General features: G+C 42.2%; 1 protein-coding gene across 1 annotated transcript; it reads left to right on the plus strand.

Moving 5' to 3' along the window:
* Positions 1–14,553: 14,553 nt before the first annotated feature.
* On the plus strand, positions 14,554–23,765 carry lrrc52 (leucine rich repeat containing 52). The gene is made up of 3 exons (XM_078561863.1): positions 14,554–14,632; positions 14,992–15,827; positions 23,218–23,765. Exons 2-3 carry the CDS (start codon positions 15,206–15,208, stop codon positions 23,508–23,510), a joined length of 915 nt encoding a protein of 304 aa, XP_078417989.1. The 5' UTR covers positions 14,554–14,632; positions 14,992–15,205; the 3' UTR covers positions 23,511–23,765.
* The last annotated feature ends 208 nt before the right edge of the window (positions 23,766–23,973 follow it).

The following is a 23,973-nucleotide window of genomic DNA, read 5'->3' on the forward strand; positions in this document are numbered from 1 at the left end:
AAAAGAAGACTTGCAAGAGAGACAGACTATTGGCCGGCTATGAACATTGAAATTGAGGTCATCATCAAGAAGTGTGAGGTATGTCAAGTGCATATACCAAGTCAACACAAAGAACAGTTGATTCCACATGATGTTCCTGCCTGTCCTTGGTCCAAAATCTCATCTGCCCTCTTTCATGTTCATGGCACTGACTTCATCTACTTTACCAAATACCCCATTGTTTGACAATTACACAACATGTCAAGCACAACTATCATGTACACTCTAAGTGCTGTTTTCAGTATATTTGATGTGCCTAGAGAGATCGTTTTGGATAATAGTCCACAATTTAATGATAAACCATTTCAGGATATGTGAGAGAAGTGGAATATCGATCACACCACCTCTTCTCATCATTACCCTAGATCTAACAGCCTAGCTGAATGAATGATGCTCACGGTGAAATCCCTAGTTCTCAAAGGTAGATAGACCAAGCAAGATCTACACATTGCAAGAGTGACGCCTTTATGTTCAACTGTTCCATCATTGGCAGAGCTCATGTTTGGCAGACCAGTGCGTAGCAAGTTACATAATCTTATCCATTCTACTCTCTCAGAAACTAGAGACCAACTTTTTAAACTGCAAGAGAAGATGACCAACGTGCATGATAAAAATTCAGGTACAGAATTGCCAAGTTTACAGTTGGGACAACAAGTTCACATCCTGGATTCCACAAAAGGCATGTGGCAACCAGCTGAGGTGACAAGGATTTGTTCAGAACCAAGGTCCTATGAAGTCATTACACACAAAGGTGTAATGGTGAGGCGTAACCAGGACAAATCAGACCCATTCCGGCTCCTCAATCACCGTACAGTCCTATTGCATCCAGGACAAGATCCCAAGTGCAACCAGGAACAACATCCAAGAATGACAATCCCGTAGATCATTGTGAGCAATTAAAGAAACCTCCAGACAAGGTTACCATTGCAAGATCTGGGTGTACCAGCAGATTACCTCTACGCTTTAGAGGAGGTAAAATTCCTCTAGATTCATAGATTCATCGGTTCTATGCACTTATGTAATGGTAACTAAACATGAACATGTATTGTAAATAGTTATACTTCTTTGGAAAGGGGGAAGTATCTTTAAAAAGAAAGGGGGATGTTGCAACATGCCTTTAAAATATAGCAGCATGACATCACTAGAAGGGGAGTGTGTCAGGTGATGCAGTCTTAGTTTCACTTTTGTTTTTTAACAGGGCACACTTTTTTGATAACTTTTTTTTTCCCTTTTGATAACTCAAAAGCTCCAGACTAGCTCTCTGCAATTCAATTAAAACCCATACAGACACAACCTCGCACAGAGGAACTAATCCAAACCCAACTATTAGCCTACCTTTACAATAAATCACAATAATACTATGAAAATTATTATATTTTCATGACAATATCACTTATGCCACTGCCTCCCCATGATGATACCATCTTAATCTTGAATATATTGTACAAAGTTGAATCACAATGTTTTATAATCTTTCTGGGAAGGAAGCTCCCCTTGTTCAAAATAATTGCATAGCCTTTGTAGGTATTTAATAACATTTTTTTAATGTGGATATTTGCTGTTCCAACATTTCAAGGTCTACTGCTTAATATAACAACTCACACTTCATCTTAGATTCATAATATTTTTGAAAAATGATTCAGATTGAACACCTTTAATGCATCTTTACCTGTAGTAGTTTGAGGCTACTCAAACTATCCCATTCATCACTTTACCATGGACAAGCAAGAATATATTAGGTTATAAGAAGGAAGACATCTGAGTCTTGATGCTGGCACAGATTCAGATTGGCCTGGTTCTCAGCCCTTCTACCAATGGGAACAGTTTCTGTCCATCTACTTTTTCTGGATCCCTCATGATTTTGAACACCTCTATCAAATTTTCTCTCAACCTTCTCTCCTCTATGGAGAAGCTGGGGCTGTTCTCCTGAATCTCCTCCTAACTGAAGCCCCTCATCCCTGGAACCATTCCCATAGGTCTTTTCTGCGCCCTCTCAAAAGACTTCACGTCCTTCCTAAAGTGTGGCACCCAACATTGGACATAATACTCCAGTTGAAGCCGAACCAGTGTTCTGTAAAAGCTCACCATAACTTCCTTGCTTTTGTACTCAATGCTTCTCTTTATAAAGCACAGAATTCCGTTTGTCTTTTTAACCACTTTCTCAACCTGCTCTGCCACCTTCAACAATTTTTATACATATACCTCCAGGGCTTTGTGTTCCTGCGCCCTCTTTTACAATTGTGTCCTTTGTGTTATTATTGCCTCTCCTCATTCTTCCTACCAAAATGTATTGCTTCACATTTCTTTACATCAAGTTTCATCTGCCACACCTCCCTGCTTTCCCTCCTCCTCATCCTGTCCCTAATCTCGCCTCTCTGCTATTCTTCTCCACTTTCTCCAATGCTCACCTATCTTTAGTACCCCCTCACCCCATTTTCACCTTCTCCACTCCTAACTCCTCCTCTACTCTTCTGCCCGCCCACCCCCGCCCACACCCCCCCTCACTTCCTCCCTGCCACATTGCTATTATGATAAGGGCACCAATGACTCCCAAGGGATTGGATAATCACATGGGTTCATTTATTAAGACTAGGCACATGAGAACAGTTAGACAAAGGCAGAAAGCTAAAAGACATCAGCAGCAGAGCTGTGTGTATATGTATTTTCACCATACATGGAACATTTAAACCATGTCTTGCCAGTAGGAATGCTCTGACTGTGGATTAAAACCTTTGAAATTTAAAGTCGGTGTGTTTATTGCTTTGCAAACTGAATAAATCCCTAAAGAGAAGCTAGTTTTGAAATGCTAAATATGTAAACATGGCTGAAGTTTTAGAATGTGGGGTGTGAAGAACATTTGCATTTTTAGATAAAAAGAGTAGTGAATTTCAAAGAGATGGTAAGGTGTTACACCTAGCCATAAGAGGCTAAGCCAAACAGTGTTTATTTTTTCCAAAGATTATTGATAATATGAGTGCTATGAAAGATTTATATTATCACAGAATCACTGAATTTTAATGGCACAGAAGGAGGCCATTTGGCCTATAGTGTCTGCACTGGCTCTCCAAAGGAGCATTATGACCTAGTGCCATTGCCCTGCTGTTACCCCGTACCCCTGCACATTGTTTCTATTCAAATAATCATCTAATGCCCTCTTGAATGCCTCAATTGAACCTGCCCCCACCACACTTCCAGGCAGTGCATTCCAGTCCTGAACCACTCGTTGTGTGAAAAGGTTTTTTCTCACTTCACATTTGTATCATTTGCAAATTACTTTAAATCTGTGCCCTCTCATTCTTGATCTTTTTACAAGCAGGAACAGCTTGTCCCTATCTACTCTATCCAGCCCTGTCGTGATTTTGAACATCTCTACAAAATCTCCTCTTCTCTCTCCAAAGAGTACAGTCCCAATCTCTCCAATCTATCTTCGTAACTGATGTTTCTCATCCCTGGAGCCATTCTTGTAAACCTCTTCTGCACTTTCTATAATGTGTTCATATCCTTCCTATAATATGGTGCCCAGAACTGTACACAATACTCCAGCTGAGGTCTAACAAGCGTCTTATATAAATTCAGCATAACCTCCTTGCTCTTGTACTCTGTGCCCTGTTAATAAAGCCCAGGATACTATATGCTTTATTAACTGCTCTCTCCACCTGTTCTGCTACCGTAAATGATCTATGCACATATACACCCAGGTCTTTCTACTCCTGCACCCCCTTCAAAATTTCACCCCTTATTTTATATTATCAGTCCATGTTCTTCCTACCAAAATGCATCACCTCACATTTCTCCCCATTGAACTCCATCTGCCACCTATCTGCCCACTCCACCAAATTGTCTATGTCCCTTTGAAGTTCTACACTGTCCTCCTCACAATTTACAACACTCCCAAGCTTCGTATCATTATGGAAAAAAGTAAAGTTGCAAAGACATGTTGGAACAATGGGATTTACATTAAAAAGGGAGAAATATGTATAAAGGAGCTGAGGTTATTTGTAAGCAGAAGGCATTCTAAGATCTAACAAGTGTGAAAATCCTCCAGCCTCAAGATATCAAGTTGCTGTCAATAGGAACAGAAGCTAAGAAAACTCACTGTGAATATCACTGGCCAGGGTATTGTGCGCTTTGCCTGGGTCTGTTGAACTTTATTTGTTTTTACCGTTGCCTTAATGGAGGTGTAATTGGGAGTCAGATTAATTAGAGGTTATCATAATAGTAATTTGTAGACCTATGTATGTGCTTAAAATCATTGCTTTTATTAATAAATGTTTAATTTAGTTTTATAAAAAATCTCTAAGACTCAGTGGACTTATTGCTACTGAATTCAAGGCCTGAATCTCAAAATAAAAATACAAATTGCAAAAACAGTTGTGGTAGCTGTTTCAAGTTTCCCTCTGGGATTTGAGCAGCTCAGCATTTACTATCTGCTGTGCCTTAACAGTATTGGCACTGGACTAGTATTCCCATTCCCTATCTGCCTGCTTGCCTCTAACTTGTGATGTGACCACCTGTCTGAATGTGCTGTCCACGTAGTTCTCTGCCTCACGGATACACCTCGGTGACTCCATCCACTGCTCAAGCTCTGAAACGCGAAGCTCAAGCTTGTGCAGCCGGTGACACTTCCTGCACATAGGCTCGCCTGGGTCACAAGAAGTGTCCACAACTCTGCATATGCCACAGGACGGGCATCCCGCTTGGCTGAGCTGTCCTGCCATGCCTTAGCATTAAACTTTTAAAACTTTTTAACTTAAACTTTAGTTACTTTTACTTATTTTAACTTACTTTAACCTCAGTCTTGTACTATTAACTATAAACTGGAGATTAGTAGAAATTCTTCACCTTTACTCACAAATCAGCTCCCTCTCCTGTGCCTATAAATTCTTATTTTCCCTGTGGTTGTTTAGAAATTTATGTTTCTGTACTTGCACTCTTTTCAATCTCCTGAACTCTTGTTTTATCTCCCGAACTCTTGCTGTTTTAAGATGGCATCATGGGGGGATGGTGACATAGTGTTATTGGCACTGGACTAGTAATCCAGAAAACCAAGGGTAATGCTCTGGGGGCTTGGGTTCAAATCCCACCACGGCAGATGGTGAAATTTAAATTCAACAAAAATCTGGAATTAAAAGTCTGATGATGACCATGAAACCATTGCTGATTGTTGTCCTGAATTGATTTAATTAATTTAAAAAATCAAAATTTCAATGGAAACTTACAAACTCAAATTAAAATGTCGTTACTGAGGCTGATGATCAAGTCCGTGCCCACTGGTCACAGAAAGCCTCAAGAGTACCAGCGGACACCATGTGCTCCCCATCCAGGCCCACCTGTCTGCGAACATAGCCGCCAAAGAGGGGCAGGCAGTCAGGTTGGTAAGTGTCTCTTTATATGTACAAAAGTCGTTATCCAATGAGTGCCCCCCCAATCCTAGACATTTAATTTATACAATCAACTGTCATTGATTAATGCAGGAAACAGAGTAGTCTAAGCATGAGGACTCGAAATGTCAACTCTTTTCTTCTCCGCCGATGCTGCCAGACCTGCTGAGTTTTTCCAGGTAATTCTGTTTTTGTTTTGGATTTCCAGCATCCGCAGTAGTTTTTTGTTTAGAGCAGTCTAATACTTACATAGAAAGCTCCCATAGCAATGTGATAATGAACAAATTATATGTTTAATTATTTGTGGACAAGAACAGGAAAACTAAATGAAACTCAAAGGAAGAAAAGAATTAGAAGAAAAAGAGATAAGTTAATTCTGAAAAAGAGAAGTCAAATGATAATGCAGGCGGAATACCAGGCTATCCTTTCTGTATTTAAACTGTCCAGCTTTTCCTGGCCTATCTTGTGTTATAATAGATATCCTTGTGCCAAAAATCTTTCTGTGCTTCCAGTTTGCAAACTGAAACTTGATATAGGCAGCCAAAATTCCACATGAGAATGAAACATTCTGCCTGTTATTAGCAATCAATCTACAACTTTCCAGAAAAAGTAGTTCTGAAATAGAAAGGTTTAAATAGTCTATTGCTTGCATGTGCTACATGTAGCAAAATGTCATCTGATAGCAGGTAGCTTCTTTCTACAGAAGAGTTGACGTGTCCCATTTTTGGACATCCTTCTGCCTAAAGCCCTGCCATGCCTGCATACTTTCTGTGAAGATTGTCTTCGAATTCTTACACCGAGTCATGGTGAAGAAGTTATTTGCCCTTTATGCAGGACAGTAGCACATAGAAACATTGCCGTTAACACAAAGATTGTGGCAACTCTCGTGCGGGCTGCTCAACTGGATGAAGAAGACCCTGTTTTGAGCCAGAATGTGATAGAAGATTATTAGAAGATCAGGAAGCTGCTTTGAGACCTGAACATGTCCTCTCTGCTCCAATAGCTATGATGACATGACAAGAAAACCCAGAATCTTGGAATGTTCTCACATCTTCTGTGAGAACTGTTTGTCAGCCATCTTGTCTTCCTCTCCCGGTGACTGGGTAAGGTTTATTTACTGTCCGACGTGTAATGCTCAGTCTGCTGTGTTTTCTTCATACAATCCATCGATTCCTCCCAAGTCATTTTTTCCTGCAGCCGATGGCTGTAGAGTGGCAGCGCCTCCCCAAATTATCTTTAGCTCTGCTGAGCCTTGCTGTTACATGGAAGTCCCTATGCGCAATGCTAGAGATCTTGGAGTAGAACCAGATGAAACTAATAGTGACAATGAGAACTCTGAACCAACTTTAAACAGCAAATGCGGATGCTGGAAATCCAAAACAAAATAAAAACAGAATTACCTGGAAAAACTCAGCAAGTCTGGCAGCATCGGCGGAGAAGAAATCAGTCAACGTTTCGAGCCCTCATGGCCCTTCAGCAGAACTGAAGCATAGTTTCAACAAGGGAGAAATATAAATTGGTTTAAGGTGGGTGGGGGGGAAGAGACACATTGAGGGTGTGGTGTGAGCAGATAATCAAAAGATGTCAGAGACAAAAGGGTCAAAGAGGTGTTGAAGGTGGTGGTCTTTGTCTGAGAAAAGTGCTAATTAAGAATGCAAGACAGGATATTCAAAGTACAGCTCTAGTGGGGGTGGGGTGGAAAGACTAAAGGTTTTAGTTTTAGATTTAAAAATAATGGAAATAGGTGGGGAAAGAAGAATCTATATAAATTATTGAAAAAAAAGGCGGGTGGGGGGGGGAAAGAAACGGGGTGGGGATGGGGGGAGGGGGAGTTTAAGATCTAAAGTTGTTGAATTCAATATTCAGCCCAGAAGGCTGTAAAGTGCCTAGTCGGAAGATGAGGTGCTGTTCCTCCAGTTTGAGTTGGGCTTCACTGGAACAATGCAGCAAGCCAAGGACAGACATGTGGGCAAGAGAACAGGGTGGAGTGTTAAAATGGCAAGCGACAGGGAGGTTTGGGTCTTTCTTGCGGACAGACCGCAGGTGTTCCGCAAAACGGTCGCCCAGTTTGCGTTTGGTCTCTCCAATGTAGAGGAGACCGCATTGGGAGCAACGAATGCAGTAGACTAAGTTAGGGGAAATGCAAGTGAAATGCTGCTTCACTTGAAAGGAGTGTTTGGGCCCTTGGACGGTGAGGAGAGAGGAAGTGAAGGGGCAGGTGTTGCATCTTCTGCGTGGGCATGGGGAGGTGCCATAAGTGGGGGTTGAGGAGTAGGGGGTGATGGAGGAGTGGACCAGGGTGTCCCGGAGGGAACGATCCCTACGGAATGCTGTCAAGGGGGGTGAAGGGAAGATGTGTTTGGTGGTGGCATCATGCTGGAGTTGGCGGAAGTGGCGGAGGATGATCCTTTGAATGCGGAGGCTGGTGGGGTGATAAGTGAGGACAAGGGGGACCCTATCATGTTTCTGGGAAGGAGGAGAAGGCGTGAGGGAGGATGCGCGGGATATGGGCCGGACACGGTTGAGGGCCCTGTCAACGACCGTGGATGGAAAACCTCGGTTAAGGAAGAAGGAGGACATGTCCGAGGAGCTGTTTTTGAAGGTAGCGTCATCAGAACAGATGCGACGGAGGCGAAGGAACTGAGAGAATGGGATGGAGTCTTTACAGGAAGCGGGGTGTGAGGAGCTGTAGTCGAGGTAGCTGTGGGAGTCGGTAGGCTTGTAATGGATATTGGTGGACAGTCTATCATCAGAAATTGAGACAGAGAGGTCAAGGAAGGGAAGAGAAGTGTCAGAGATGGACCATGTGAAGATGATGGAGGGGTGGAGATTGGAAGCAAAATTAATAAATTTTTCCAGGTCCCGACGAGAGCATGAAGCAGCACCGAAGTAATCATCGATGTACCGGAGAAAGAGTTGTGGGAGGGGGCCGGAGTAGGACTGGAACAAGGAATGTTCCACATACCCCATAAAGAGACAGGCATAGCTGGGGCCCATGCGGGTACCCATAGCCACACCTTTTATTTGGAGGAAGTGAGAGGAGTTAAAGGAGAAATTGTTCAGTGTGAGAACAAGTTCAGCCAGACGGAGGAGAGTAGTGGTGGATGGGGATTGTTGGGGCCTCTGTTCAAGGAAGAAGCTAAGGGCCCTCAGACCATCCTGGTGGGGGATGGAGGTGTAGAGGGATTGGACATCCATGGTGAAGAGGAAGCGGTTGGGGCCAGGGAACTGGAAATTGTTGATGTGACGTAAGGTGTCAGAGGAATCACGGATGTAGGTGGGAAGGGACTGGACAAGGGGAGAGAGTAGGGAGTCAAGATAACGAGAAATGAGTTCCGTGGGGCAGGAACAGGCTGACACGATCGGTCTGCCAGGACAGTTCTGTTTGTGGATTTTGGGTAGGAGGTAGAAGCGGGCCGTCCGAGGTTGGGCGACTATCAAGTTGGAAGCTGTGGGAGGAAGATCTCCAGAGGAGATGAGGTCAGTGACAGTCCTGGAAACAATGGCTTGATGTTCTGTGGTGGGGTCATGGTCCAGGGAGAGGTAGGAGGAAACGTCTGCGAGTTGACGCTCAGCCTCCGCCAGACAACAACAGTACCACCCTTGTCAGCGGGTTTGATGACAATGTTGGGGTTGGACCTGAGAGAACGGAGTGCAGTGAGTTCAGAGAGAGACAGATTAGAATGGGTGAGAGGAGCAGAGAAATTGAGACGGCTAATGTCACGCCGACAGTTCTCAATGAAAAGATCAAGAGAAGGTAAGAATCCAGAGGGAGGGGTCCAAGTGGAGGGAGAATATTGGAGGTGGGTAAAAGGATCCGTTGAACGGGGAGAGGACTCCTGCCCAAAGAAGTGAGCACGGAGACGAAGACGGCGGAAGAAGAGTTCAGCATCATGCCGAGCCCGAAATTCATTGAGATGAGGGCGTAAGGGTATGAAACTAAGTCCTTTGCTGAGCACTGAACGTTCAGCATCGGAGAGGGGAAGGTCAGGGGGTATAGTGAATACGCGGCTGGGGCTGGGATTGGAAGATGGGGTGAGGACGGAGGGACAAGCAGGGGTGGAGGGTCCCCGATGGGTGTTGGAGTCGATGAGTTGTTGGAGCTTGCGTTCCTTAGCACTTGAGAGAAAGAGAAAAAGTTTCTTGTTGAGGCGACGGATGAGGCGAAGAATAAAATGAAACTGGGGGCACGCGCAGCTTTGAAAAAGGGTGCGGCGGTGCTGCTGGAGGGAGAGGTCAAGTGTGTTCATATGGCGGCGCATGGCACTGAGTGTGGATCTCAGAATGCGATGGGAACAGCAGTCCGAGAAACGTTTTATGTCCCGGAGATACCTGTAATCCTGGGTGGGTTCGAAACAAGAGGGATGGAATTTCAGTTGAAATCCACGTGGGGTGAGTCGGAGACGGAGACAGTCACTGAGAAAGGAGATATGGCTGTGAAAGCGGGTTTTAGTAAACACCTTGTCAAACACCAGGAGAGAAATGGAAAGCAATGAAGGTGAGCAGGGCAGAAGAGACAGTCGGAAATCCTGTCGGAGGACAGAACCATACTTCTTCCAAGAGGGCATTTTTTTGAAGAGAGGTGGCAGTCAATCAAACACAAAGATAAAAACAAAAAGCTAAAAGCTACTGCGGATGCTGGAAATCCAAAACAAAATAAAAACAGAATTACCTGGAAAAACTCAGCAAGTCTGGCAGCATCAGCGGAGAAGAAATCAGTCAACGTTTCGAGCCCTCATGGCCCTTCAGCAGAACTGAAGCATAGTTTCAACAAGGGAGAAATATAAATTGGTTAATACCCCCACTAGAGCTGTACTTTGAATATCCTGTCTTGCATTCTTAATTAGCACTTTTCTCAGACAAAGACCACCACCTTCAACACCTCTTTGACCCTTTTGTCTCTGACATCTTTTGATTATCTGCTCACACCACACCCTCAATGTGTCTCTTCCCCCCCACCCACCTTAAACCAATTTATATTTCTCCCTTGTTGAAACTATGCTTCAGTTCTGCTGAAGGGCCATGAGGGCTCGAAACGTTGACTGATTTCTTCTCCGCCGATGCTGCCAGACTTGCTGAGTTTTTCCAGGTAATTCTGTTTTTATTTTGTTTTAAACAGCAAATGTTGCGAGGTGCGACAGTTCTGTGTTCTCTTATAACGATTACTGTGACAGAGTATTTTTAATGGATGGCTTTTTTGGTGGTGAGCTTGATTTTAAACATTAACAAGATAATCCTTACAATTTTTAATACCAAAGAGTCATTGCCATCTGCCATTTACAACATTTTAATTTCAGATATGTATAATTTATACTTTAATAACTTTGAGGTGCATTGAAAATGTATTTTATTATCTTTCTCAATTAACTGAGCATACAAAATGTATTTTACTATGGAATATATAATGCAGAATGCTTTAACAGTTTATTGATAGATATTTCATATGATGGAAATGCTGAGTTCAATGTTTCTGCATTAAGTCTAGTAGCAAATAAAATGTCTTTTAATTAATATTTTGTAGAATAGCATGGTTCTGGAACTCATTATACAACAAATATTAAGTAAAACAAAATAAAAAATGCAAAAATTGGATCATTTGATTCAGAATAGATAACAACAATTAAGGAACAATTCTACATTTAAAAGGTTGTATAAAGACATTTCCACTAAGTTAGTAAAGGCAAAAAGTGAAATACTGCAGATGTTGGAAATCTGAAATTGAAATGCTGGAAATATTCAGCAGGTCAGGCAACATCTATGAAGAGGATAGTAAAGTGAGTGGAACATCGAAGGTTACACCTGACACATTAACTTCTCTGTTCCCGGAACAGATGCTACCTAAACTGCTGAGTGTTTCCAGCATTTTCTGTTTTTGTTTGCATCGTTCCTTGTTTACTAACCATTTCTGCAAAGGTGCTCGGAATATTAAGGTACCGCAACATAGTACTAAACATGGTATTAAAAATACTTTACTTATATTTGAATGTTTAAATTACAACTTCCATTCAAAACTTCTGTTCAAACTTGAACAATTATACAGTTCTTACAAACTTGCACTAGTTTATATGAAGAATGGTTATTTTAAGCTCCCTGAGTATAAACAGATGTTACAGGAAGGCAGCTATTGTACAAATTACAAAGTATAAATTAAAGGCTCGTTCTGAATTATTCTACAATTTCCAGTTTTCTACTCAGCTATACCTATGCTCGACTCTCATACTTCATTTGAGGTTTATTTACAACCAATGGTAGCACTCTCCTCTCCGAGTCAACAGGTTGTGGGATCAAGCTCCACTCCAGAGATCTGAGCACAGAATCCAGGCTGATGCTGGGGTGCAGTTCTGAGGGAGTGCTGCAGTGTTGGAGGTGGCCTCTTTCAGATGAGAAGTCAAATCAAGGCCTTGTCTGCCCTATTCAGTGAACGTAAAAGATCCCATGATACAATTTTGAAGATGAGTAGCAGAGGGTTGCAGGAGACCCAAGGAGCATAGATACAACAAAGGCACAGTGAGAGCTGCAGAAATAACCACAGGAATACTGAAGAAGTGATACGGCCACTGACACACAGGATGGAGTCTGAAGAATTACAGACAAGTATTTAGAATAAGTATTTAGGGACAAGTACCTGCAGGATCAATTACACTAACTAGGGGATAATAACACAAAAGCAATCCAAAACTGCATTAAATAAGAATCTGATATCGATAAATACTAAATAAAGAAATGATAACTTGGAGTTAAAGGTGTACTAGGATAAAAGATGCAAATAACATAGCAGGCAAACATATAAATAGACTCTAAATAAAATGGCAGGACAGCCAAAACCTGTTGCCTCCAATTCCAGCACCATGTGTGGGAAATCCAGGGCACTTCAGGTGTCCTGTGTGACCATGTGCGTATGAAACGCCTTCAGCTGTTCAGCTCGAGCCCAGAGTTTCTGAGCTTTCAGGAGCAGCTGGAGTCACTATTGGACATAGGGGAAGCTGAGAATTTCCTGGATCGTACATTCCAGGAGGCGAGCAAGCTCAGGAAAACAAGTGGGTGGCCATCGGGAAGGGTAGGATGAGGAAGACAGGGCAGGAATCTTCTGGGAGTGTGGCACTCACTAACAGGGTTTCAATACTGAAGAAGTGCAGTCTTGACATGGTACCACAGTGCAAAGGGCAACACATGGAGACACAACAAAGTACAGGAACTCAGTGGTTATGGGGGACCCACTAGTCAGAGAGAGAGTCAGGCTTTTCTGCAACTGCGGACATCACTCCCGCATGATGTGTTGCTGCCCTGGTGCCATGGTAAAACTGAGAGAGTGCAGAATATGTTGAGCAAGGAAGGGGAACAACCAAAAGTGTGGTCTGTAAGAGGACCCATGAAATAGGAAAGGAAAGAGCTTTGGTTCTGTGGTCAGATTTTCAGGAGCTAGGAAGGAAATTAAGAAGTCGACACTTAAAGGTAGCAATCTCTGGATTACACTCCGTGCCACACACTAGTGAGTATAGAATTACTACACTCCTTAAACCTATTGCTACCACACTGCCTGTGTCCTCCTGTAGCCTGTTACTATCCTCCTCACTGTTTATTACATTTTTGACTTTTGTGTCATCTGAAAACTTTGAAATTATGCCCTTCTTGCTCTTGTACTCTATGTCCCTATTAATAAAGCCTAGGATACTGTATACTTTATTAACCACACTCTCAACCTGTCCTGTCACCTTCAATGATTCATGCACATATGTGCCCAGGTCCCTCTGTTTCTGCACCCACTTTAGAGTTGTATCCTTTATTTTATATTGCCTCTCCATGTTCTTCCTACAAAAATAAATCACTTCACATTTCTCTGCACTGAATGTCATCTGCCACCTGTCCACCAATTCCACCAATTTGTCTATGTCCTTTTGAAGTTCTACACTACCCTCCCCACAGTTCACCATGCTCCCAAGTTTGGCATGAATGTGGGAGACCAGCCAGGAGTGCATTGGAATATCAAGCTCAGGAGGTAACAAAAGCAAAAATGAGGGGTTCAGCAGCGGATCAGCTGAGAAAGGGCAAAGTTGGGCAATATTATGAAGGCGGGAATAGGTGGGTAAATAGACAGAGAATCCTCAGTGCGAATTGGATCATCAAGCATGGAGATTGTATCAGCTGGAGGGGGAATGTCTCTAAGATTGGAAGTCCCAGATGGCTTTTTTGGGAACCAATAGCCTCATTAGTCAGCTGAAAATGGATTAAGGGAAATCTCATTTATTTTTCTACTTGAAAAACTGTCAACTGTGACATTAAAAACGTGTTTAAAAATTAAAGAGAACCACAGTTGTTGAAAAGGCTCATAAGCTCCCAGGCTAAAATTTCCCTACCTATGCACCCCACCAAAACCCCTCCCCTCAAACTAAAAAATATGCAATACTCGGGCCTCAAGGGGAGAGAAGGCAGCTTGTGTAAAATAATAAATTCGCCGCCTACTGTCCTGCTGAGTTTTGTTGAAATCAACCCCGGCCAAAAACGATGAAATCCCTTCACCCCCCCACCCCACCACAAACTGTGAAATTCCCTAACTTCCCCACTTCCTCCCGCAGCTTTGAACCATTTAATTCCCAACTCCGACAGGGCATCATCCCCCAGGATTTTAAGCCTTTCACTTTTGGAAAACAGGCTGCGTTGTGGGCCGTGGAACTTCAGTTTTGTTGTTTTCTCAGTTGTAAAAAAAAATATTTCACTTGTAATTCCGCCCCATGCAGATCAAACTGCTGGAGCGGGTCAGGTTTAAAGCTCTTTCTCAATGGCAGTGGAATAAACCTGCCTAATTCGGTGCCTCTTAAGTGGCAATGAAAGACACTGACATTCTTGTCCGTTGGGGCCAGCCAAACAGTCCGTACTTTGCAGCAACTATTCGACCAGTGGTGAAGCACTGTTCCGGCCCCTTTGGCAGGTTTGCTCACGATTGAGGCAGCACCAGCCGACATGAGGATCGTTCGGTTCATTCTGTTGGTCTTCAGAAGTCGCTACCTGCTTCCCAGCAGCAAATGCCCCCCACCCCCTCCTAGACAATGCCACAGGGACTGGTCCCAGTGATAGAGACACTTGACGGTCGCTTCATGAGCCCAGTTCGTTTTGTAAGCAGGAAAGTCAGGAGGTTAAAAACGACCCCAAACAAACTGAACTCTACCTTTTGGATATGTAGAAGCATCTCGACAAAGTAACCGTTTCAGCCAAAGGTAACCGAGGTGGGGGGGGCTTTACTAGTGAATAACTGCAATTAACACGAAACACTCCCCCCAACCCCTCTCCTTTAAAACTCTTTCGAGTTATCAACAGTCACAGATTGCAACTCTTTCGAGTACAATCACAGTTCTTGGTTTCCGGGAGTGGGACATGAACCCACAACCCTCTGACTCAAAGGCGAGGGTGCTATGGACTGAGCCACAGCTGACACCTCTTTAAAACTGTCCTTACATGTAGGACGTCACAAATGCGTTAACTGGCAACTGGTGTGACATTGGATGAAGGGGTTGGGTCGCAGTTACTAGCAAATCAGCCAACTCTTCTTAACTTTCACCTTTATCTCTTCCATCAGGTAAGCTCTTCCGCCAGTATAGAGGTACTGAATAATTTCTGCTTTCAACCAAGATGGGTTAGCTGTTGCAACAGATTGAAGCCTCCGTCAAATCAATCTTTTTATGCATGTGTATATATATATATATATATATAATTTAAAAAAGGATCAAATTGCACCAAAAAAAAAGCCTTGAATTAGCATGGAGTTGCGGTTTGGATAACATCACATCAACATGTTTCTGTGCGGCACTCAGCCCCAGGGGCTACTTTGGGAATTGCTTTTGATGGGAGTGATGCTGGCTGCTGCCTGCCCTCCTGAATGTACATGCAGTCAATTTAAAGTGAACTGCACAGGCAAAGGCCTGACAACATTTCCGACAGCTATCCCATTAGACACCAGACATCTGAACCTCTCGGGCAACGGCATCACCGAAATCAATTCTCTGGAAATCAGCCTTCTCAGTGACCTCGTGCACCTGGATTGTAGTAATAATAAAATATCTGAGGTCTCAAATCTGATTTTCCTCAGTGTAGTGAAGCTGGTTTACCTAGACCTCAGTTACAATCGCTTGAGCAAGATTAGCGAGTCGACATTCAAACCCTTAACTAACTTGATCATTTTAAAGCTCAACAACAACAGGGACTTGAAAGAAATCGAGGATGGCGCCTTTGCAGCAAACGCGGGGCTTCGGGAAATCGATCTCAGCAACAACGGCTTCTTGTATTTAAACATCACCTCGTTAAAGCACCTTGAAGGTTTGAAGGCCATGTATTTGGCCGGTAACCCCTGGGAATGTCAATGCACAATTACACAGCTCAGTGAATGGATTTTTCAAAATAATAAGACTTTTCCAGGTGAGGTTTATAATCTATAATCTCTTAATTCCATGCGTACATGACGTTATTCTGGTTAACATTATGGGTAATGCAGTGGGAGCTGACTTTACAGTTTGCAAAATACTTTGTGTTAGCAGAAATAATGTGTTCTGAATGAAGGAACAGGGCTCTTTGGCCCCTCGAGTCTGTTCTAGCGCCATTCAATGAGATTATGGTTGGTCTGCAACCAAACTCCATTGACCCACCTTTTCCCCATATCCTTTAGCAACTTTGTATAAATACAAAAATGTACCGATCTCAGTTTTAAAATTAACAATTAATCAATTGCTGTTAGCAGAAGAGAGTTCCAAACTTCTACCACCTCTCTGTGTGTAGAAGTATTTCCTAATTTCACTTTTAAAAGGCCTGGCTCTATTTTCTTTTTGGCAATGTCCCCACTCCTTTTATTGGACATGAGGTAGAATGGGAAAAACTTTGTGTTCCTGTTTATTTCTTGAAAACTTCAACCAAGTCTTCCCATTAACCTTCTCAATTCCAGGGAATACACCTTGTTTGTAGTTTGCGTAATCTCCACTCATTATTTAACTCTTGGAATCTAGGTACCATTCTGGTTAAATCTATGCTGCACTCCTTCCTAAGGTGTGATGCCAGAGTTTGTACCTCTGAAGCACAGCTTCAATACCTGAACCATAGCCCAAACGAAAAGCAAAGTTAGCAGTCAAAAAAATGGCAAGGATTGACTAGTTGGTGGCAGATTCCTCTCTTCTGGATTTAAACTTTCCTGGCAGAGAGCCAATTGGAGTCTAAATTGGTTGGATGACCAATAAGATGAACAGATTTTTACACATGAGCTAGACAGAGCAAGAAATTAAAAAAAAATTTGCGAATGCTGGAAATATGCATCAGTTCAGCCAAGCAGTGAAGTTGGACAAGCAGGCCAACTTGATTCTGATGAAGGGTCTCAGATGAAACATTAATCTTCTCTTTCAGGTGCAGACTGATACTTCCTGTTGTATTTCCAGCATTTTGCATGTTTTAGGAGACCAGGTTTTGGAGTTGCAGGAGTCAAGCCTTAAAAGTAAAAAGGGGCTAAAACTTAATTTTACATGAAAATAAGGATTTGAATTAGCATGGAGTTCCAGTTGGGTTAATATTTCTTCACCTAGGAAGGAAAAATAGAGGACACGTATACTGCTCGAATGTTGATGAAATAGTCCTGAGTGAAGTTGAAAAAAGACCCAGCAGTTTTAGTAGTCCAGATGCCAGATATGCCCAATTGATACAGAGCAGCAATCAACAAAGCTAATAAGATGCTGAACGACAAAGCCAAAAGAGTAGATTAGAAGGAGGTACAGTAATGTTCAAAGCACATAGTGGGCACCTTGAATACTGCATCTAGTTCTGGCTGCCAAGGAACAAGAGACACACTAAAGGCACTGCAGAGAAGAGCCATTCAGCTATCCCCAGTGTCAGGGGTCTTAATTATGAGGAGAGACTGAGGCTTTCCATCTTGGAAAATAATATCCTAAGAAGTGATCTTACAGATTTATATAAGACACTCAAGGGTATAGATAAAAGCAACCACCCAGAATATTACTTTTGAGACACAGATTCCAATGCATGAAAGGTAATTTTAGGGATGATATTGGGAAATTATTTAGCACACACAGTCACCATCCTGGGGAATAAGGACCCGATAAAGACAGGGCGGGTGGGGGGAAGCCCTGATGAGAAACAATTGGATGCTTTAACATAGGGATATTAGGATGAATTAAGATGGGAAGAATGGCTTATCTTACCTGTAATTATCTTGTGGCACAAAGGCTCCAGGATTGCTTTGCGAATCGTTGTTAATGGAGGTGATGCTCGTTACAACTGAATATCTGTACCCGAGATCTGGGCTGGCCCATTGTAAGAAAACTGTTAAGGGAAACCGTTCCCGGTTTCTAAATTTGTTACCTCATTCCACCTTACAAAAAAGCTGTGTTGTATTAACCTGTTAATGACAAATATAATTCCTTGTTCAGCTTTTCATTTTTTTTATAACCTTTTATTATTTAAGTAATGACAAGCACGGAAGAATGTTAGCACCTTGTTGGATTTTTGGGCAAAATAGTTTTTTAAAAATATGTAAATGTAGATATAGTAAAGTTTTAAACATCACTTACCTGATTTTCCTTGGATAAACCTTTGCGTCTATTCCCAGGAACGTATGCTCGGTGAACTCTGATTCCTTCTATTGGAAATGGGCTTAATTTTTAACTTGGTTGTATTCTCAGTTAATTTTAAAAATAAATCAAGAAATCCATAAAAGGAACTTTAAAATATGTGTGTAAAGCTCTCTTCCTGATTTCAAAAGCAAAGTCTGACCGAGGTTAAAGGACGGACTGAAATAAGGAGAAAAGTGCAAATGATTCTGCGTTTTCAAATTAAATTCTGTTACTATTGCATTACTAGATACCAAGGCAAGATAAATCCAAGTGCCATACATATTCAACACCCTAACTCTAGAATATATGTCGCTTTTAGCAAAACCTCGATTGTTGCTGTTTCATTTGTTTTCCTATTACACTACTGGATATGGAAATAGAAAACAGTGATGCAGACTTACTACAGTACAGTATTAATCACACTCTTTGCTTTAAGAATGTAGCCAATGTTGCTATTTTAAAAGAAAAACATCAACCCACATCCTGAATTTATACAAATTGCAAGCTGTGTTTCTCTTGCTCTCAGGTTTTCAAACTGTTTTGTGTGGTGGGCCTGTGCCAGTATTGACATACTTCCTACTCTAACTCCCCCAACACCCCCAATGCGAAAACTGCCCTAAAGAAACCCGTGTTGCCTGCGCCTTTGCAAAAGCAATTCTGCCCAGAAAAATAATGTGGCAATAAATAACAGGAGAACACAGAACAAAATATCAAACTCTGCAAACATTCTGCTCAAAATGTGCCATTTATCCAGCCTCGGATGGATGGAAATCTGAGTCCCACTTTGAAAACTTTGACTATAAATTCGAGTCCAACCATTTGACGAGATGCAATGAAATGTTTTAGTGAAATGGCTAATTTCAGGTGGCAGTGCTGAAGGGAGGTCACCTATTCACCCTTTTGAATGCTCATTGATTGGGTTTCGAACAAACCAATGATTGTAGATAATATTAATCAAAGGACATGACGTACAACATTCCAACTGGACTTGTGATCGTGAATATTGTATTTGTAATGTTGCAAACTGCAGAACAGCGGATGTGTGAGAGGAATGTAATTATTGTTTCTCATCCCTACTCTCATTTTCAATTGCAAATTCTAAAATATACCCACTGGGTGTGGTAAGACCATTCACAGATTGGAATAACATCCGAACTCAGCCTCAGCAGTAACAACAGCTTTAATAACACCAAGCTGCGTCCGCTCCTGCGGTATATATCAATTTAACTTCCCCTATATGAGCTGATGCATCCCTTGAAAGGGCTGCAAGTGACAGGAATCTAACCACGGCGAAATGCAAGCGCTCAGATGAAAAATAAGTGACTCCACAATTAAGTTCATCATCAAATATACAAAACAATCACTAAAAACTTCTTTAAATCACAAAAATCCTGCCACTTTCAGCCCTGGTATTGTATGAGGGGCTTTAGGACAGCTCTCTCCCAGTGTTCCATGTCACTGGAGGCTTTATAAGGTTAAGAATACAAGTTATGGGGAGCTGTAGAAACTAATTGTCCTGCTCTCTGAAATGTGGGAAATTTGAACCGTTGAATGTAACTGCGACCACAGAATCCTTCTGACACGGGGACCCCCTTAAATCTTTTTTCTCTCTGTATTCCTCTGGAAATACTTGAGTTTTATTTGCCCATATAACTTGCACCATGTAATTCAGAATACTTGCCAGCAACGTATTTTGTAACTTTACTTTGCTCAAATAATTAGTATCCTATTAAATTCAAACTCAACTTTGTTTGTTTACATAGTCGGATTATTTTTCACACATAACTGACGTTGCAGTGTCCGACATTTCTGCCCACAGGCACACAAGAAACCCTGCAGTGCCGAGTCCTTTCAGCATTCATGGGAACATATGGACTAGTAGTATGGACAAGAGTAGGCCATTCAATGAGATGTTAGGTTGCAGATTAACTCCTTTTCATCATATCCCTTAATGCCTTTGTTAACAAAAATATATAAATCGCAGATTTAAAATGAACAATGGATCTAGCATTGGAAGGGAGTTCCAAACATCGACCACCCTTTTCAGAAATAGAAGTGTTTTCTAACTGCAGTCCTGAAAGATCTGGCTCTAACCTTTAGTCTTAGTCCTAGATTCCCCAACCAGTGGAAATAGTTTCCCTCTCCCTTCCCTAACATTTAGTTTCCCTTTATCTCTTGAAAACACCTAACCTTCTAAATTCCAGGGAATATGACGCTAATTTGAGTAATGTCACCCTGTAACTTAGCCCATGGAGTCCAGGTATCATTTCTGGTAAATCTACGCTGCAGTGCGTAGACCCCTTTATGGGTCTGAGGTGTTCTTGTTAAGAATTATTTGAAACTAATGGTTAAATGGACATACTTTCAAAGACAGATGACACAACAAAACACAGAATCACAGAATCACAGTGCAGAAGAGGCCCTTCGGCCCATCGAGGCTGCACCAACACGTGAGAAACACCTGACCTACCAACCTAATCCCATTTACCAGCACTTGGTCCATAGCCTTGAATGTTATGACGTGACAGGTGCTCATCCAGGTACTTTTTAAAGGATGTGAGGCAACCCGCCTCCACCACCCTCCCAGGCAGTGCATTCCAGACTGTCACCACCCTCTGGGTAAATAAGTTTTTCTTCACATCCCCCCTAAACCTCCTGCCCCTCATCTTGAACTTATGCCCCCTTGTGACTGACCCTTCAACTAAGGGGAACAGCTGCTCCCTATCCACCCTGTCCATGCCCCTCATAATCTTGTACACCTCGATCAGGTTGCCCCTGAGTCTTCTCTGCTCCAACGAAAACAACCCAAGTCTATCCAACCTCTCTTCATAACTTAAATGTTTCATCCCAGGCAACATCCTGGTGAATCTCCTCTGCACCCCCTCCAGTGCAATCACATCCTTCCTATAATGTGGCAACCAGAACTGCACACAGTACTCCGGCTGTGGCCTCACCAAGGTTCTATACAACTTCAACATGACCTCCCTGCTTTTGTAATCTATGCCTCGATCGATAAAGGCAAGTGTCCCATATGCCTTTTTCACCACCCCACTAACATGCCCCTCTGCCTTCAGAGATCTATGGACACACACGCCAAGGTCCCTTTGTTCCTCTGAACTTCCTAATGTCATGCTGTTCATTGAATACTTCCTTGTCAAATTACTCCTTCCAAAGTGTATCACCTCACACTTTTCAGGGTTAAATTCCATCTGCCACTTATCTTCCCATTTGACCATCCCGTCTATATCTTTCTGTAGCCCAAGACACTTAACCTCACTATTAACCACCCAGCCAATCTTTGTGTCATCCGCAAACTTACTAATCCTACCCCAAACATAGTTATCTATGTCGTTTATATAAATGACAAATAATAGGGGACCGAGCACAGATCCCTGTGGTACGCCACTGGACACTGGCTTCCAGTCACTAAAGCATCTTTCTGTCATCACCCTCTGCCTCCTACAACTAAGTCAATTTTGAATCCACCTTATCAAATTACCCTGTATCCCATTTGCATTTGCCTTCTTTATAAGTCTCCCATATGGGACCTTGTCAAAGGCTTTGCTGAAATCCATATAAACTACATCAACTGCACTACCCTCATCCACACACCTGGTCACCTCCTCAAAAAATTGAATCAAATTTGTTAGACATGACCTCCCTCTGACAAAGCCATGCTGACTATCCCTGATCAAACCATGCCTCTTCAAGTGGAGATAGATACTCTCCTTCAGAACTTTTTCCAATAGTTTCCCTACCACTGACGTGAGACTCACTGGCCTGTAGTTCCCTGGCTTATCTCTACAACCCTTCTTAAATAGCGGAACCACATTAGCTGTTCTCCAGTCCCCTGGCACCTCCCCTGTGGCCAGAGAGGAATTAAAAATTGGGGTCAGAGCCCCTGCGATCTCCTCCCTCAGCAGTCTGGGACACAAATCATCTGGACCTGGAGATTTGTCCACTTTTAAGCCTGCCAACACCTCCAATACCTTGTCACTCCCTATATCAAATTTGCTTAAGAAACCTCAGTCTCTCTTCCCGAGTTCGATACCTTTATCCTCATTCTCTTGGGTGAAGACGGATGTGAAGTATTCATTCAACATTCTAGCGATGTCCTCTGGCTCCACCCATAGATTGCCCCCTTCGTCCCTTATGGGCCCTACTCTTTCCCTGGTTATCCTTTTCCCATTGATATACTTATAGAATATCTTGGGATTTTCCCTACTTTTACCAGCCAGAGCTTTCTCATAACCCCTCTTTGCTCTCCTAATTGCTTTCTTAAGCTCCACCCTGCACTTTCTGTACTCCACTAATGCCTATGCTGATTTGCTTCCCTTGTACCTGCTAAAAGCCTCTTTTCCTTCTCATCGTAACCTAAATATCTCTGGTCATCCATGGTTCTCTGGGCTTGTTACTCCTTCCTATCACCCTAGAGGGAACATGTTCAGCCTGTACCCTCCCCATTTCCTTTTTGAATGCCTCCCACTCTTCCTCTGTAGATTTTCCCACCAGTCTACCTTGGCCAGATCCTGCCTTATTTTACTAAAATCCACTCTCCCCCAATCCGAAACATTTTTTTTGCAACTTGTCGATTTCTTTGTCCATAACAAACTTAAACTGTACCATGTTGTGGTCGCTATCACTAAAATGCTCGCCCACCACCACCTCAGCCACATGTCCAGCTTCATTCCCCAGAATTAGGTCCAGCACTGCACCGTCCCTAGATGGACCCTCTACATATTGACCTAAAAAGTTCTCCTGTACACATTTCAAGAAATCCACTCCATCCAAGCCCTTAACACTATGTCTATCCCAATTAATGTTGGGAAAGTTGAAATCACCTAATATAATTATCCTATTGTTATTGTTTTTACACACCTCTGCAAATTGTGCACATATTTGCTCCTCAATTTCCCGCTGACTATCTGGGGGTCTATAATAAACACCTAACAATGTGGCTGCTCCCTTTTTATTCCTAAGCTCTACCCACAAAGCTTCATTTGATGCCCCTTCCAAGATATCATCTCTCCTTACTGCAGTAACTGACTCCTTAACTAATAATGCAACACAAAGGTATGTAATTTTTAGTTATATGTATGGTTGTGTGTATGCTTTTTTGCTTGTCTGTATTCTTGTTTGTGTTTCGATATCATTCTAATAACTAAATAAAGGGAAATAATTTGCTTTTGATTTAACAGATGAAGCTAGTACTCTCTGCACTATGCCAATGTCAATGGTTGGAATTCATGTCTCCAAAGCTTCAACCAAGATAAACAATATTTGCCGCACACCCCTGGACTACTTCGACTACTTATTTTTTGTAATGGTTGGATTTGCAATATTTTTCAGTGGTATCATTGTTGCCTTGCTTGTGGGTGCAATCATGGTCTTCTTTGAACGTCATAGGATGTTTACAGAAGACGAAGACGAAATAGACATGAGACGATATAAAACAAATAAAGTTATTGTGAAGCTTTCCAAGAACACATGACCTGGGACCTTACAGAACTATCATGCTACTACTGTATTGTGTGCTAATCACCACAGTCATCAGCAGATGTCTTCATTATAATATATATTCGCATGCCAATGGATCAATGGAATGATCCGTTGTGGAGGACTAGAGTGCATCACTCTGTTAAATTATCATGGTTCTAATTACTTTATACTTCCTTTGCAATTTATGTATTATCAGAAGTACAAATTTATTTTGTAAACTATATGCCAATAAACTTTATACTTATTTCCAAAATCTGAGACTTTGCCATGTCAATGACTGAGTGTCGTGCATTGAGTATATAAGGGTCATTTCTTCACCCATTGTTCAACTTAATTCTGGATGAACACAGGATTATTGATGTGGTAATTGGTGCATCAAAGTGTTTCTGCTTTTCTACCCCTGGTTTTCTCACCTTTTCCTCTGAAGTTGTTGGCCATGCCAATGCTGGCAACCT

The sequence above is a fragment of the Cetorhinus maximus genome, chromosome 17 (assembly GCF_964194155.1).
Source record: "Cetorhinus maximus chromosome 17, sCetMax3.hap1.1, whole genome shotgun sequence".
Lineage (NCBI taxonomy): Eukaryota > Metazoa > Chordata > Chondrichthyes > Lamniformes > Cetorhinidae > Cetorhinus > Cetorhinus maximus.